At 34.4% G+C, this 18,360-nt stretch overlaps 3 protein-coding genes across 4 annotated transcripts; 2 read left to right on the forward strand and 1 right to left on the reverse strand.

Annotated features, from left to right (window-relative positions):
- The first annotated feature begins 247 nt into the window (after window positions 1–247).
- Window positions 248–3,774, forward strand: LOC112295994 (uncharacterized). Its single transcript, XM_024548073.3, has 2 exons — window positions 248–1,741; window positions 1,905–3,774. The coding sequence occupies exons 1-2, from the start codon at window positions 670–672 to the stop codon at window positions 3,557–3,559; spliced, it is 2,727 nt and encodes a 908-aa protein (XP_024403841.1). The 5' UTR covers window positions 248–669; the 3' UTR covers window positions 3,560–3,774.
- Window positions 3,775–4,048: 274 nt separating this feature from the next.
- On the reverse strand, window positions 4,049–5,102 carry LOC112295995 (16.9 kDa class I heat shock protein 3). The gene has a single exon (XM_024548074.3). It carries the CDS (start codon window positions 4,885–4,887, stop codon window positions 4,345–4,347), a length of 543 nt encoding a protein of 180 aa, XP_024403842.1. The 5' UTR covers window positions 4,888–5,102; the 3' UTR covers window positions 4,049–4,344.
- A 2,936-nt stretch (window positions 5,103–8,038) lies between these two features.
- LOC112295912 (putative polygalacturonase) lies at window positions 8,039–11,535 on the forward strand. 2 transcript variants are annotated; one of them, XM_024547949.3, is made up of 7 exons: window positions 8,039–8,556; window positions 8,926–9,189; window positions 9,316–9,436; window positions 9,604–9,778; window positions 10,125–10,195; window positions 10,485–10,699; window positions 10,787–11,535. In XM_024547949.3, exons 1-7 carry the CDS (start codon window positions 8,368–8,370, stop codon window positions 11,198–11,200), a joined length of 1,449 nt encoding a protein of 482 aa, XP_024403717.1. In that variant the 5' UTR covers window positions 8,039–8,367; the 3' UTR covers window positions 11,201–11,535. The 2 variants fall into 2 exon arrangements, with proteins under 2 accessions (XP_024403717.1, XP_090100947.1); XM_090244821.1 differs by having other exon boundaries at window positions 10,816–11,535.
- The last annotated feature ends 6,825 nt before the right edge of the window (window positions 11,536–18,360 follow it).

Consider the following 18,360-nt stretch of genomic DNA (forward strand, 5'->3'; position numbering starts at 1 on the left):
GCAGCAAGGAAGGCAAAAAAGTCCACATAACTATTCTAAACTAAATTTGTCACTCCAACGACCGGAAACTACTGTGTTCTTCGGTGCAGTTGAAACTTCTTCCTCCTCTTACAATACCGAATTGCGCACCTCCAGGTATGTACCTTTGCACGTGGAGTAGCGGCAACGACTGGTGAGGCAGGACGAAGGATCTCATTCAAGGGAAGTTTTGATGAGGTTAGCTACTCACCTACTTATTTACCTCAGTTTTCGGCAGCCTACTGTTCCGCGTTTCCTGGGAGGAGCTACTACAAGCGCCACTCGCACGGCGACCGACTATGTGTAGCGCACATGTCGGAAGTTCGAAGCTGCCACGACGCATGTAGGAGGTGCGCATTATTGGACTGGGCAGTCTGAAGTCACTTAGAAAATGGTATAGAGCTGCTGCCAATGGTTGCGATTCATGGAGTGCATGATTGATGATTAGCATCACTCGGTGGTAAGTCGGGAAATTTCGATTGGAGAAGGCGAGGGGCTGACTAGGCAGAGGAGCTACAGTGTCGGTCAGAGCTAGGGTTACATGTGATAGATGCATAAATGCTGGAGCTTTAAGGTTTTTTGGGGTTTCGGGCTTTCCTAATGGTTTGATCAAGGTTGGGAGTTCGTGGTCTCGGATGTGTGAGACATCGCATGGGAGCCATGGCGGAGCAGCGTCAGTGGAACTGGGTAATCGCGTCGGTGAGTTTAGTGCTCTTGTTGCACTTGGGGTCAGTTGTGTTGGCCTTAGATGAGGAGAGTGTCTGTCCTAGCTACCCCGTGGATACCACATGGAAGAATAGCATCAAAGACGATGAAATCCCCGCAGTTGAACTGCGAATTGCGAAAAGCCTGCGCATTATGGCCGGCACCTTCATGCAAGGGCCGCATGTTTTACTCACCAAGTCGGAGAGTGTGTCCGACAATAACCAGGTGCAAGGCGTGCGTCTTGTGGTAATGAAATCCGACTTAACAGATTCCCGCAATGTGTTCGGGGTGACTGTCATGGTAACTCTAGGGTTTTGGCCGAAGTACTCGTCGGTGGGGTTACGGGGGGGAGGCAGGGGAAAGCCTCAGATGGCTTCCACGGGAGATGTGACGATCGTTGGCCAGGGGACGTTTCACGAAGGAACAGGGGATCTTTGCGTTGTTGGGTGTATTGGCTCCGTTTGCAAGTACAAGCTCAATTTGACATACCCTTCGCCTAGGACCATCCACCGAGTTTCCGCTCTCGGGTCTTTGTCTAGCATCGCTGAATCCAGTGACCCGGTGTACTTCGATCCCGTTTCGATCCACTCCATCATTGATGGGCCGTTCCAGTACACGATGAATTCTACTCTTCAGATCGAGTGTAGCAAGTTGGAACCGGATGTTAGTAGTGGAAAGCTGTGGCACGAGGAGAAGGTTTGCAATGGTGGATGGGCGTCTTCTTACCAGGCATGGTTTTCTCAGGCATTTGAATTGGATTGGAATCCAGCATGTGAGGGCGCGAATTGTGGTCCTTTTGCGGAAGTGGGGAAGGGTATGGCTGGCAACACCTCGTCTCTGAGATTCCACAGAGTTCGCTGCAATGGCGATCGTATTCAAGGAATTCTAGTTGTCACAAATTTTCCATCGCCCATCGACCCTTTTGCGGATCCCACCGCTTCAGATGGAATGCTGATTGCAGAAGGCACCTGGGACTCAAGGACCGGCAGGCTGTGCATGATTGCCTGCCGTCTCTATGGTCAGTGACTGCCTCCGCCTTAGCTTCACAAGATAATTCTATGTATTCTTTTCTGATTGTTTTGTTTGATGGCTTGACCGGCAACAACGTCTCAGGCTGCCTTTCATTTTATTCCACGCGATTGTACACTGAGTTCATTTATTTGCATTATCGCTGGGAACAGGAACGGAAGATTGTCGGATTGTGGTGTCAATGCAATTCCCGTTGACCTTCACGGTGTCGCAGAGATCCTCGGTGATAGGTAGCATCAAAAGCCTCCGCACACAGGATGATCCATCTTATTTCCTCCAAATCCGCTTCAGGCAGATCCAATCGGGACTGCAATTTACAAGATTCACGAGCGTCAAAAATCCGCCGGAGTATAAGTACACGAAGGTTGCCACTGCAATGAAACTTTGTGACTTGGATGATAAGAAGTCTTCCAGCAGTTACCCCAGTGGTGCCAGTTGGCGTGATATTGAGTTCCATGGTGTGAAAGATGGGTCAAAGGGTCTCACGCTTGGGAGCACTTTTGTGAACTTGAATCTCTTTACAGTCGGCGATCAATTTAGAACATATGGGCAGTTACATGGCACATCCGGAAATGTGACTGGGTTAGGCAATCAAGGGATAATAAATGTAAGTTATTCCATTTTCTATCAAATTGGAAACGAGAGGACTTTCGATTCGACGATGGCGGCGGAGGGCATATATGACTCTGGCACTGGGAAGCTCTGTTTGATCGCGTGTCGAAGGGTGGATTTGAAGATGAAGCAGCTGCAGGGATTAGAGAATGAGAAAGATTGTGAAGTCTCCATCATCGTCCAGTTGCCACCGACTGAGTCTACGGAAGTTCTCAAGGGCACTGTGAAGAGCCTACGCATTCCTTCTGATCCACTCTACTTCAAGCAAGAAACATTTTCTGGGAATGTGCGCATTCAGACAGAGGAGAACGTGTGGCGTGTGGACCTTGAAATCGTGATAAGCGTTGTCATGCTCTCCCTCACTGTCGTGTTTATCATATTGCAACTGGTTTACAGCAAAAAGTATCCCGAAACATTGCTTTACATCTCAACCTCCATGTTGCTGCTTCTCAGCCTGGCGCACATGATTCCCTTGATTCTAAACTTCGAGGCTCTGTTCCAGAAGAAGAAGAATGACTACAGAGTGGTGGGAAGGACTGCTGGGTGGCCGGAAGTGAACGAAGTCGTCGTTCGTCTTATAACTATGGCTGCCATGCTGCTCCAACTTCGACTGCTGCAGCTCGTGATGAAAGCGAGGATCAAGGCAAGGGCTACTGGCGATTTGGCAGCAGCCGTCCAAGAGAGACGTGTGCTATACGTTATTCTTCCTCTGTATATCGTGGGTGGGCTCATCTCGGTTTTGTTCCACGCTTTGTTTGGTTTTAGACCCAATGAGCCCGAGTTTTTGTGGACGGGAAATGATGGTGGACTGTGGTGGGCTATCAAGGCCTACGGTGGCCTCCTGTTGGATTTCCACCTTTTCCCTCAAGTAGTTGGAAACATTCTGTGGGGTGCTAAAGAGCAAGCCCCATTATCACGGCCCTTCTACTTCGGAATGGCTCTTGTGCGTTCGCTGCCGCACATCTACGACCTCTGTCGGATGTTCAAATTCATTCCCGCTGCCCCCAACATGTATATGTATGCCAATCCTGAGTGGGATTTCTACTCCATTACGTCGGATATTCTCATTCCTTCTGTCATTCTTCTTCTGGCTATCTTGGTTTACATGCAGCAGCGGTGGGGTGGCCAATGCTTGCTTCCTCGGCGATGGCGCAGCAGATTTGAGTACGAAATGGTTGATGCTGCTCCAATTTAGCTCTAGGTTTGAGGGGAATTTATAAAACGATAGGTTGAGGCTAGTTTAGTGAGGAGCAATAGATTTGTAATTCGAAGAGAGCGAACGTGTAGGAATTTATTCAGAAGTTGTGATATAGTGATGAGGGTACTTCCAGTAAGTTTATGCTGTTCCACTCATGAATTTATTGCTTTATCTCATAAAGTTGTCTGATGATATGTGGCGGTTTAGTTTTTCATCGTCTCATCAAACGAATGATTTTAAGTGGTAGTGTTTTTCAGTATTTCAAGGGCATTTTAGTGATTTTCATTTTCGTGGCATTTGTGCGAGGGTGGACATAGTTCACTTGTTGATGATTATGATGTGATCACCGCACAGTAAAGTCTAGTGTAGGTTCAGAGGCTTTTGCACTTATAAATCCCAATTTGAATACTTGGATGTTGGCTACTGATTTGAATGCAAGGGTAGTTGGTAAGCATATGTGTCTTCCGCATACTAAAGTGACAATCATTGTAGTTAGGGAAATGTTGCAAGGTTTTTCTATATTAATAGTGTTAAATTTTGTATAGAGAATATTTGTGTTTTTGTGAGAATGAGGTGATACACTAATTACAAGATTTGTAAGGATTGAGCAGGATCAAACCCACCAGTTACAGCCACTCATGTTAATTACTAGAATCCTGTAAACCTCTAAAGATCGCGGTTCATTGGATGGCATTGAGGGAGGAGGATTTTTGACGTCTTCCCTCGTTATTAGAAAACTTCTCTATTCACTTTCAGCTGGGAAGTACTCGACTTCGATGCGTCTATTTACCATTTTCCGTAGTCGCTGCTGTCACAACATTGTCGCCAGAATTTTGATCAGTTGCAAGCGGTTGTTCTCCCTCGTTGCCGTCAATCTCAATGCTTCGAAGGTTGTTCTCCCTCTCTGCCTCGACTTTAGGCACCGTGACAGCAAGCACGCCGTTCTCCATCTTTGCCGAGACACGATCAAGGTTAGTGCCCTCTGGTAGCCTGAACCTGCGCTTGAACTGACCACTACTCCGCTCCGCTCTGTGCCAAGTATCTGTCGATTGCACATCCTCCCTAATCCGTTGTCCACTGATGGTCAGCATATTTCCATCCTCGATCTGCACTTTGATTTCCTCTTTCTTCAACCCCGGGAGGTCAGCCACAAACACATGCTCGGTCGGAGTCTCCTTCCAATCCACATTGGTGCTCGCCATCGCATGAGCATCTCGCATGAACGAACTAGCTGGCGAGTGATCCATGATGCTCACCATAGCGTCGAACGGATCCGGAAAATCAAAAAAGCTGTTGCGTCGCCCGAAGAAGTGTGCCAATGCCATAGCGCTACAAAATTCTACACCGAGAGCCACCACACGCACTAAAAACCTCTCCAACAACTGAAGATCCACACAAAACTACACACAAAGACAATCGAGATGTACAATAACCAAGAGCCTCTGCACAATGCAAAAGGCTAAACAATCTCGCGAAGAAGCAATCGCCGGAGTGAGATGAGAGTGATGCTACTGTGTAGCTCAGAAATGACGGGTGATGTCGTTACGACCGGTTGTCGTCACCCTGAGGAGACTTTATAGTGGAGGGATGAACGAGGGTGTAGCATTGGGGAACCTGCTGGAAGGAAGGAACAATCCAGAAGCTGACCGGGTGGGCCGGTGACGAAGGGTCTAGAACCTTGTGAAGCAGGGGGCGCTGACGGGGCAGCTTCGAGTCGTGTCTGGAAGGAACGGCCCTGGCTGTTTCCAAATATAATATACTTTGTACAAATAATATGTACATTTATATTAATTAGTTTTAAAACTTAGTTTTACATATTTATTTCAATTTTTTTGCTGATGCAACCAATACATGGCAATAGTTTTATCTTGTAATTATTGCAATATATATATATATATATATATATATAGGGGATTGATAAAGTGACCTAGGCATTTACTAAATCAATACACCTAACATCATTGGTTGAGGATTCAACCATTTTTCTATTGATTCTTGACCAATGTGGATCCGATAGTGAAGAGGGTTTCAATAATGGTTAGGATGGCTAGAAAAATATAGTAAATACTTGGATCAATTTAACAATTTCATTACTATATATATATATATATATACAAATATTCCAATTTATTACTGATATAAAATACACACATGTTAGAATATTCATATTGTTTATTCAATGAGCATTTAATTATACTAAAAAAAAATCACATTAATTTAAATGTTGCTATTACTTCATCTTAAAACTCTTTTAATATTACTATAATTATTATTCTAAAATGTTTATACTTTTAAGCACTATTATGTGGTTTTGATGATAATTAAATTATATTGTATTGCAATATTTTAAATTCTTTACTTTATATTTATAGTTATTTTTTATTTCAATTTTAAGAAGTTTCTACTTTGTATTATAAACATTTTAGATAGATATTAAAAATAGTTAAATTACTTATTTTAGGTTCAAATACATTATTATTTCTTAAATAATTTAAATATTAACATGAAAAGTTTTGAATTTACTTTAAACTTGAATAGAATTAATGTATGGATTAGATTATTTGAAGCATAAGCAATATTTACAATAATAATCACTTAAAGATGTATGAATAAAATCAAATTGGATTAAAGCAATTTGAATAAAAAACTAAACAAAAACATGCATTCTATTTCATTTTTTCTTTTAAAGGTATAAAGGTTAATTTTTCTAAATATAAAGTCAATTAAGTGAAGCTTCTTTGTCCCTACTAATTGAAGGATTTAAAAATTGAAGCCTCTCACTTTATCCCCTACGTATAAAGATTTCTTCACTTCACACTATAAAATATTTAATAAAGGAATCATGTATCAATTAAAAATAAGTTGATTCTTAATAATAATATTATTTTATTATTATTATTATTATTATTATTATTATTATTTAACCATTAATTTAATATAGAAATAACTCACATGTTATAATAAGGTAGATTTTTTAAAATATTTGAATCAAAATTTACTTTCAATATTTCAAGTTTAAAGAAACAATTTATTAAATTTGAATAGAATCAAGAAAAAACTTCTTTAAATTATTTGAATAATTTTAGAACTCATTTTAAAAATAAAAATAAACTTTAATTTGAGTTTAGAAGATTTCATTATGTATGTCTATACTAAATATTTTTATAATTTTTATTTCTAATTTGATATAAAAAATATTAAATTAAACTTAAAGAATTAAGTTTAAGTCTTTACATTATCTAGCATACTATATATATATATATATATATATATATATATATAAACTAAAAAAAAAATCTAATTATTTTAATGAAATTCTAAATTTGTAATTCTTTAAATTGGCTCTTAATATATAATTTGATATTATATTCTTATTATTGATATATTTTATTTAAATGATACTATTTTATAATTACTATTACAACCATCTATAATAAAATGTTTTAAAGTACATTAGAATTTTATATTTCTAAAATAATATTAATCTATAAAAAATTCTAATTATTAAAAATGATACTATAAAAATTACTAATACTCTTGATTATTCACATTAAGCTACAAAAAAATATTAAATTTTATTTAAATTATATAATAAAAAATTATTTATCTATATATATTTGAATTATTTTAAAAAAAGACACTAGTAAAAAATACTTTTGATTATTTTTGTTGGTAGAAGTATTATTAAAAATATAATCTTCATGATTTGATAAAAGTTATAGGTTCCACAATAAAGTTTTTTAAAACGTGTAAAATAATTTTCTCTGAATTTTTAGAAAGAATTTATTTATATAGAAATAAAAAGAAATTAGTAATTTTGAGTAAATCCAAAATATGGAAATCATTTGAAGAATATTGTGTGTACAATCACACAATTCTTATTTAATTGTCCTGCACATGGTCGAATGCTGATACAATTGAATAGTTTCATAATCACAAAATGTCTTGTGATGGAGCTCACCATTCACACATCCCCATGAACATATTCTTATCATCAAATCAACAATGAGCTGTCTCAGAAATTCATGCACACAACCCTTCATTTCACATTTCTAAGAGTCGGGTCTGTTTCTGTATTTGTATTTTATCGTGTGAATGTATATAAATAAAATTATATATACATATATATATATATATATATATATATATATAAATGTATACATATTTTTCTTTCTTTCGTTGAAAGATGTCATTCATCAACAAACCCAGTGTTGAAAACCACACGTTTAATGACAGATTCTGCACCTAAAAGGCTCAACGTCGATGTGTTGAGTGTCGCAGACGTTGGAATTTGTGCCAATCCATTCTGCATTTTCGCCGATTTTGTGGTTCTGATCACGATCTTGGTGCTTCGTGCACCAGATGAATGTTCGACTGGTCAGAAGATGGTCTACGCATCCCCGAAGTTGACGCTGATGGCGACATACGAGGCTGGGAGGTTCTTACTTGTCCACTGCAATGCCATTTTTATATATAGAGTTTGTCCTTCATGTGAAATCTGGACACATAGTCATCTAGTGTTGCGGTGTGTAATTGCAATGCTGTGGGAACGTCGTTTTGTGTGATGAGAGAGGTTCGTGGATGTGCGTTGTCGAGGTAGCGTTCAGTCAATTCAATTTGTAGGTCTCGTTTGCAAGGAGTCTGCACTGCTCCACGTCACACTGTCGCGTTTTTCAGCAGCTGGATCGGAAACCAAGAGCTTGAGCAGATTCGAGACATAAGGACAGATTGTTAATGCGCAGGAGAGGTGCCTTTGCAGGAATTGATATTCTCAGTTGGTGGTATTTCATTCTTGGAAAGGTGCAATGATAAGGCGGTACAGCTACCAGAGCCTCCGGTTTCTCCTTTTCCTATTGAGCTGCGTAGGACCTGAAAAGTTTTGGCCCACATGCATAGTCGACCACTCACTGGCCGAAGGATTCTCGCAACCAGATGGTATTGGGGGCGTCATGAGTCCCATGGATTTGCACACGAGCTTCTTCGGACACCACACTGTAAGAGAGATTCCCATTTGCTAGATCTTTGCACGGAGCTCAAATTTTCGGTTTTCATTTTTCGGGTGTTAGAACTGTTAGCACATTGCTTATTTATCGCTTGATGGTGTGTATTGAAGGAGGTACGAAGGTTAGAACTATCTTGCAAAGTCATTGTAACTGTTTGCTCGGATTCAAGTTGCAAACGACTGATGTATTCCAAATCGCATCTGTGCTGGGTCTCCGTAGTTTCATTTTGAGATATGAAATTTTGTACACCTTATCAACCCACGTTGCTGCATATGGTTAGTTGTACTCGGCACACTGCACACAGATGTTATTGCCGTTAATGTAATCGAGACTGAGATAGATGCCATTGTGGTCTGCCAGTCAAAGCAGAGCTGTGCTCACATTGTCAACGTCGGGAAACCACGTCCTCTGAGAGTTTCTATAACCGACTTTGGAGCAGTAGGAGATGGCAAGACACTGAACACGAAGGCATTTGAGAACGCGTTACAGTACCTTCATAGCAACGCCGACAGTGACGGAGCGCAATTGACCATTCCTGCTGGACGTTGGCTCACAGGAAGTATCAATCTGATCAGTCACCTCACGTTATTCCTAGAAAACGGGGCGAATATCCTTGGATCCGAGGTGTGCAACTTGCACCAGAAATCTTTGTTCAGCTGAATGCATAAGATTTTTGCTGTAGTGACATTGCAAAATCTTCCCAATAGTTTGACAGGCATGCAAATGAGCTTACAGACCAAAACTGTGTAGGACTTCAACGATTACCCAATCATTCCAGAGTTGCCTTCATATGGTCGGGGTCGTGAACTGCCGGGTGCAAGATACAGTAGCCTCATCAATGGCGATAATCTTGAAGATGTTACCATCACGGGTACATTGCTAAGCCCTAGTTTCTGCTTCCAATGTGCCAATCTTCAACTTGACCGCTTTCTATCGGGTAGACAAGTGTGGAACTAGTGGTCTTTTGGAAGGGCTTGAGGGCCTTTACTCTCGCAGACAGTCTTTCAGGTTCTCATAAGAGCTGGAAGTTGCTTTCAGGTGAAAATGGGACGATTGATGGACAAGGAGGGGTTTGGTGGAAGGCTTTTCGCAACAAAACACTAGATTACTCTCGGAGTCATGTGCTGGAGCTCATCGGATCGCAAGACATTCTAATCTTTAACCTCACTTTTCAAAACTCTCCGTCCTGGACCATTCATCCAGTGTATTGCAAGTAGTGATATCAACCAGGATAAGTTCTCCTATGCTCTTTGTGAATGTGGTTTGAAGTTTAAATGCTTTGATCAGGAGAATTTGCATTCCGTTCTTTTCCCGGACGATTATACTATTTACATGGACTAAGTGTGTTTCACTGTAAGATTAGCAATTTATGGCTCGTAGAAGTAGAAAGCCTGTTAGATTATTTGTTTATTTCTAGGATACTCTTTTTGGATATCGTCTGGGCAGAGAATTAGCACAAGTCAATATTTTGACGGGAGGCAGGTTTGGTGTCTAAAAGCGTAAGCGTGATTGAAAAGGGTAGAATTCAATTTAAATGAATACTGTGGTTGATTCCCCAGGAATGTGGTAATCAAAAACCTGACTGTCTTGAATCCAAACGATTCTCCGAACACGGATGGTATCGATCCAGGTACCATTATTAACAAATCACCAGGAGGAATTATGTCATAAGAATGTTAGAGAAAGGTTCGGTGGTATGTTCAAAGCAGTCCCTGGATTGCGTTTAACCCATGGATTACTGGTCAATGTGACGATTAGAGTTGGAACTACGTCCCTTGATGTGCGTCAAACATTGCCGACTCACCCTCCTTGCGTGGTAGACTGCCAATGTTTTCACAGGTTGCATGGAAGTTATTTGAAGTGACTGCTGGACAGTACTTACGAATGATGAGTAATTTTTTGTTGGGCTCATTCTGCAGACTCAAGCCAACATGTTTGTATTGAGGATTGCTATATCAGTGTTGGTGATGACGCAATTTCAATTAAGAGTGGATGGGATCAATATGGAATATCCTACGGGATGCCCAGCAAGCACATTCAGATTCGACGCATAGTTTCGGCATCAAAAACATTTGGCATCCACGCTGGGGTTTCGTTTGGCAGCGAGATGTCCGGTGGTATTTCCAACGTCAAGGTCGGTGTTTACCGTCACTGATTTCAGAAATACTTCATTTATCGAACACGTGATTGAACTGCTTCAACTTACCCCTTTTATTTGCAGGTTGACGACATGGTGTTGTATGGTGCTAGATGGGGAGTGCGCTTCAAAACCTCACCAGGACGTGGAGGATACATTAAACACGTCGCAGTGCATAACCTACTTCTCCACTCGGTCAAGACTGCAGTGGCTTTCATGGCTAACTACGGACAACATCCTGATGATAATTGGAACCGAACCGCCTATCCAGTGATTGAAAACATTGTGATCAAAAACATTGTGGGCGAAAACATAACACAAGCAGGTATCTTGCAGGGACTACCAGAGTCTCCATTTCGTCACATTCATCTAAAAACCATAGCCCTTGACGTTAGATCAACAAAAAATGTCTGGAACTGCTCATGGGTGTCAGGATCATACTTCTTCGTCGTGCCCCAACCATGCGCTGATCTCACACGGCAAAACATCACCCTCTAGACCGTTTTCATTCATCGATCAGTGCGTGTCAGATCAGGTTCTCGGAGGAGAGTATGTCAATCCTCCAATTTGGTTTCAAGGTCTTTCCTAGCAGGATTTTAAAGAGTCTGAGGAGTACAGACATTCCTCATGGACAGGGTAACCTATATGCCTACCGTTATATGTACTTTTGCGGAAAACTAGTGGAAATAATTGTAAGTTGCGAGGTATCTCCAAGATTTGAAGCAGTGCAGAAGACAAGGAGTTGTTCAGTTTAAGTTTTGACGATGCTCGATCGGAGTTTGATCCATGTGCTGTGACCTATTTTTCTTTTACTATGGTATTTGCAAAGTTCACTTCTGCGTAGTGATTCTCTGATACTTTGTGCACAGTGTTCTTTAAACTTGAAGCATTTGGGTTGTTGGCTATATCAGATGTTCAACCCCAGTTTGGTTATTGCAATATGTAATGCATGAAACCCAGCCTCCAAGAGTTATGAGTACAATGTTCACATGCTTTTAAAAGAATATGCAAGTTGTTTGACTAGCCAACATAGATTTATATGTTTAAACAATAATCATAGAGGCAATGGTAGATGGAAGTTGCACAAAATGAGTTTTAAAGATTCTACAATTGAGAAATTAAACATTGAAGGAATAAAGTGAAACAAACTTGTTATCTTATTTTAATATTAATATTGCATTAAACCAAATTTCACAAAAAACAATAGGATGGATCAAGTATTAAAGAGACTACATCCAATAAAACAAAAATATTGAAAAGCATCATTTTACACATTGTATTTACAATAACTGATTAAACTAAATATAAGATAAGAAAAAATTGTTTAAATTGCTTGTTTTTAAAGTTCACAAAATATAATAGAAAAATTAGGCAAGAAAGAGTCTAAATCAAAAGGATTTGGGTGCAAATATTTTTCATTGCCTATTCCTTATTAAAATTTTACATGAAACCTCTTGAATAGAAGACAAAAGTTACATAAGTTATAAGATACATTATATGAAAATGATATTAGTATGAAAATAATTTTAAGTAGATATTTTTTTATTAAAATTAGTTAAATAGATAGATCTAAAATTTACATACACACACACATATATATATATATATATCTATATATATATATATATATATATATATATATAGATATATATACATACATACATACATACACATAAACAAATAAATAAAATTATAAACATAAAAATATAATAAATTTAATAAATATTTAAAGAAAAAAAATATTATATTTTTTTTATTGACATCTAAATATATATATAAATATATATTTAGATATTATATTTTTTTTTGTCAATAACAAGGAGTTTTATTTTATTTAGAATAAATATTATATGATTGTACAAAGTTTCTAATTAACTTCTACAATTAAGACTACTAAAAATCTCTTGATATTAGCTCTAAGAACTTGATGTATGAAAAATGTCTTGTAGTTGAAAAATTGTAGCAAGTTTATAGAGCACTTAGTTATACTTCACCTTTTTGAATATACTAATTTTTTTGAAATAGAAAAGATTATTCTTTAATTTAAACTTAAAAATATTATGAGATTTAAAAGAATTATTCTTAATAAAGTGAACAACAAAATTTAAGAATATATTTGATTGAATTTGATTAAAAAATTTGAATCAATAGTTAACATTAATTTTATTGCTTGGAGATGAAATTATTTTTTTTTAAAAGAATTATTTTTTGTTGGTCAATTTTTTTATTTATTTTTTATTTTTATTTATTTTTTTTTACACAAGATAAGAACATCTAAAAAAGGCATTAAAAAAAATTTATTTTTTTAATTAAAAAGTAATCTTAAATTTAAATCATAACAAAGACATGCTCTAATAGTGTCATAATATATATTGTCTTATTTCAGAATGTATTGGCTCTAGAAGTTGAAGTTGTGCTTTCCAAATATCCAAGAAATCCTAATAGGTTTCATCCATATAAGAAGAATGCAATTCGAATTCTAATTCAAAAGTACTTAAAGCTAGTACAAAGTGCTCAAAAACACTTTATTTAGTAAATTCAACCATATATAAACTCCAATTGCCTTATTACTTTTATAATTAGATAATTTTGGTTTTTCTTTGCAAGCTCTAATCTTAATCAATGAGCTTTGCTAAGCTATAACTTCTAATCTAACCATCTACTTGGTACAAATCTTTACACAAAAATGCTATTATAAGCCTTCTATATATTTAAAAAAAAATTCAATTCAATTCAAATTTATAGATTGTGAGAAAAAATCCAAAAACTACAATGATGTCACTTAGTTGTGAACTTGAAAGTTAATACAAATATTCTAGTAGTAATTTTTCTTTCTCCAACCATTAACTTCAACTCAAAATTGATGTATAGATAGATATTAAAGTCTTCTAACACCATGCCAAATTTCACCTTAATGTGACTAATTGTCAAGGACAAGAACTTGATGAAAAAGTAATTCAAACAAGTGAGCCTTCACTCAAAGAAAGGTAAAAAAATATAAATAAACAAGTATGTATATTGAAAGAGAAATTGGAATGGCTATTGCCAAAGATTAGAAAATATGAAGACTTTTGAAACTAGACTGGAAACAAGAAAGGACTTGACAAGAATGAAGAAGGCTTCACTCTTGTCTCTATATATACTATCTAACTAGGGACTACGTGGAAACGTTCTATAGGACCTCCAATATGTGTTGACTTTGTAGGAGACATGCATTGACTTATAAGGCAAGTTTTTCTATGTGTGGGCCACATTATTAGCTTGGTCTTCAAGCTAACAACATGTGTGGCACATGGCCAACTTATTGACTACGTTTTTAATCCAAAAAGTCAATTAAAGATACCTATAAAGTCAAAGTAGTATCTATGAAGCTTCTAGGAAGCTTCCATATCAAATACTATAGAATTAATTTACTTTTATCTATTTTTACTTACTTCTATCTATTTATATATGTAATTATTAGCTTACATGAGTATGTCCGTGACACTAATAGATCTTCAGATATCATAGAAATCCTATTCAAGTCCAAATTACCAACTTCTAATACCCTCTTGTACCAAAATCCAGATATCTTGTAATTTTACTATTAGATTAATACAAAATCAATCATTAACACATACTTAGTATACCAAATCAATCAAGTAATGTCAAATTTTGAACTATAGATGTGAAACCAATTGTACCCACTAGCCAAGAGTGCTAGTCCTAATTGTATTACATAAATCCCAAATCATTGATACAAATCTTGATTTTGAATAATGATTGTAAAGTCATTTCAAACCTTTTGAAAATAAGCCTTACACCTTTGAAATTAACTTGAATCTAGCTCCCAAATCCTAATTATAAATCTTCAAATGTCTCTCTGTTTTTTCCTAAGCGATTATTTTAGTGACTAGAGGTTTAATTTCGAGCTTTGTTCTACAAAGGATCGACCCTTGAATATCAATCTAACATATTCTTGGAATTTTTTAGCTCAATCTTATCCTCAATTTAATCCTAGTATCAACCATGCTAATTATTTATCTTTTTTAATTTATTTTTATCAATTTATGGCCTTTCTAAGGTAGTAAAAGAATTTTTAAAGTATAAAAGATAAAATTACTAATCAATCTTTAATTTACTAGCTATTAAGATAAGAAAATAAACTAAGAGGCTTTTATAAAAGCCATGTTTAAATATCTTGAATTATTATTGAACTAAGATGATTGGATATTAATTAGAAATTTATTTTTGATCATATTTTCACTATATGGTTGTCCCCCAATATAACAATGGGCTTGAAAAAAATTTAAAATATATATTGATATAAAATATTTTATATTCTTTTGATTTTTATAAATAATTACTGAATTAGAAGCACCTTATAGATAATTTTTTTATTCTTAGAATAAATCCAAAATTTTAAGAATTTTTTCTTATAAATCTTGTAATTAATTTTAATTGTTAAATTAATTTTTTTGAAAGAAATGATATTGAATAAACTTTGTCATCTTTTCACATTTGTGATAATATCATACTTAAAGCAAAGTCTAATGCATTTCTTTCTAAAAGATTCTTTTGAATTGTTGATGCAGTAGAAGATGAGAACAAAAATAAAAGTTTTCTTTAAAACTTCAAAAACTACATTTGGTTCTTTGTTCTATAAATTTTTTTCTTTACAACTCAAATGTATAAGTAAAATTTTGACTTGAGAAATATTTTTAATAAAAATTTAATAATAATTGATAAATTTTAAAAATCATTTGATGTTTCTTCTTATTCTTAGAATTTTTTAATCTATGATAGTTTGAACTTTCTTAAGATCTATCATAAAGCCTTTATTTGAAATAATATATTCTAAAAATTCAAATTAAATAGTATAAAAATATACTTTTCTATCTTGACATAAAATTTTGCATCTCTAAGTTTTTACAATATGCAATAGATATAAAATTCATACTATTTTTTATTCTTAGAATAAATTAATATATTATCTAAATAAAAAATAACAAAATTATTTAAAAAATATAAAAAAAATCATTTATTAGATGCTAAAAAGAAATTGGTATACTTATGAGTTTAAATGGCATAACGTTGTATTAAAAATAGCCATATTTGGTTCAAAATATAATCTTTTATTCATTTTTTTTAATACATATAAGATTGTATACTCGTTGTAGATCTATCTTTGTATAAATAATCACTTAATTCAATTAAATAAGAAGTCTTGATATTATTGGTAGAAGATACCTATTCTTGATGGTAATCTTACTAAGCCATCAATAATTTACACACATCTATAGTGATTCATCATCTTTTTTTTTTTTCTTTTTTTTTTTTTTTTTTCACAAATAAGATAGGAGCTACTACAAAAAAAATTGAATAGCATATGAAGTTTTTTGCCAAATTTTCATTTTTAATTTTTAATTAAAATTAGAGATACAAGATTAAAAAATTAAACTTAGAGATAAAAGATTATATAAAACTTAAATTAAACTTAGAGATACAAGATTATATACCAAATTAAACTTAGAGATACAAGATTATATACCAAATTAAAAAATTTGTTTTTCATCACATTATCTTCTTTGGCAACCATACTTTTCATTTTATAGTAATATTATTTTTTTAAATAATGTTGAATAGTAAATTTAGTTTCTCTACAATATAAGCACAAGTCAATTATTTTTTCTAAATTTGGCCATAAAAACTTTTAGGAATGAATTCAAATCATAAAAGAGTTATAAATTTTTTTCTATTTAAGGTGCAAACTAAGAGAGAATACTTCTTAATAGAAGTGTGCCTATAAATCTGACTTAAGTAAATCCATTGGGATATTACAAGGAATGCAACCTTAGATAGAGCTTTACTTATTACAAAAATCCTTGAAACTTTGATCTTATTACATCAAATTTTCATACATACTAATCCTTGTCTCCATCATACTTACAGAAGCAAAACTCCTTAGATTTGGTTGTGAGGTCGATCTACTTGCTTCCTTCAACTACACAATTTTTTACCATAGATTCTAAAGTTTTTTCATAGGTTTAGAAATAGTACTTCTATAATTCATATTTGAAATATGTGAGATTTTTACTCTTAGAGTATTGACAAGATCATGAAGATCTGTAATAGTTGCAAATCTATTCTCACTTCTACTAAGAGTAGCATCTATAATCTTTTTTTTTATAAATAATTCAAAAAAATTCAAAAAAACAAATTAAAGGAGGATAATCTACAACCTCTAATATCAAATAAAAATTTCTACAAAGAGGAATAATCCACTCTCTTAAAGAAAAAAGATCAATGTTAAAAAATAAGATTGTTTGTTTAAAAGAGAATAGTTTGCAACCTTTAAAAGATAATAATAGAAGTAGAATAATCCACTTACTTTTAAAATAAGATAAAAATAGTAAATTAGTACTCTTATCAAATTGCCAAGGACACGAATCTTCAAGAAAGAAAATCCTCAATATATTCTTGTGTTATTAAAAAGAACTAAAAAGTTATTCAAAGATGATATAATATTCAATTAGAATGGCTATTGCTAAAAACAAAAATACTAGAAAGTCTTGAAACAAGACTAAAGACTAGAAAAGTATTGATAAGAGTGAAAAAGGCTTCACTCTTGCTTCCATATATACTCTTAAATAGGAGATACTTAGCAATGTCCTATAGGACCTCCAAAATGTATTGATTTTGTAAGATATGTATCTTAATTTGCAAGGCAAGTTTTTTATATGTGCGCCATATAGTCAGCTTATTCTGCAAGCTACCAATATGTGGTTAATTTATTGACCAAATTTTTAATCTACCAATCAACTACAAATACATGTGAAATCAAAGCAGCATCTATGAAGCTTCTCTAAAAGTATTCTAAAATTAATCTATTTTTATCTAATTTTACTTATTTCTACCTAATCATATAGATACATATTTATTAGCATATATATGAATATTTGTAATACTTATTCATATCATCTAATTAATTATTAGAATAAATATATATATCCATAATATTAATTTTTCTTCTAGAGATGAGTTCTATAAGAAGTAATGATCACATATTAATAAAGTATTTAATAGGTTGTCTTAGCCATCAATAATATCCTATTACAAGTAAGAAAAACTATCCTATTATTTGATCATTGTTAAGGCTTTTGTAACTTCTTTTAAACAAAATACTTATAATACTATTAGTAATTATTCTTAACTCTAGTAAAATCACTAAATATTGGAAGTCTCTTTCAAGGTCGTGATACCAAATGCATTATATCTTGCCATCACTTTGAGAAAAAATATGTTCTTCTTCTACTTAAAATTCTTAATTATTATCCACTTTTATAAGAAGATGTAGTATTTTTCTTCTTTTTGAGATATTCACTATCTCATATGATTGCAAAAAAAATACGTAGAATATGGAATGGATCTTTATAGACTTTCATAGAGATAATCAATAAGCAATTTGATTGATTTCTTCACAAATAGGAAATGGTTTAAGCCTATAATAATCCAACTTGTTACAAAGATGACTAGTCATGATATTATAATGAAATAACCACACCTTGTTGCCAATGTGGAATTAAGGTTGCTCCTTATAATAGGCATCCATATTTGTCTTTTATTATTTTTAAGTTTCTTTTAATTGTGCCTTTATTATTGTATATAGCTTAAATAAA

The sequence above is a fragment of the Physcomitrium patens genome, chromosome 19 (genome assembly GCF_059467195.1).
Source record: "Physcomitrium patens ecotype Gransden chromosome 19, ASM5946719v1, whole genome shotgun sequence".
Lineage (NCBI taxonomy): Eukaryota > Viridiplantae > Streptophyta > Bryopsida > Funariales > Funariaceae > Physcomitrium > Physcomitrium patens.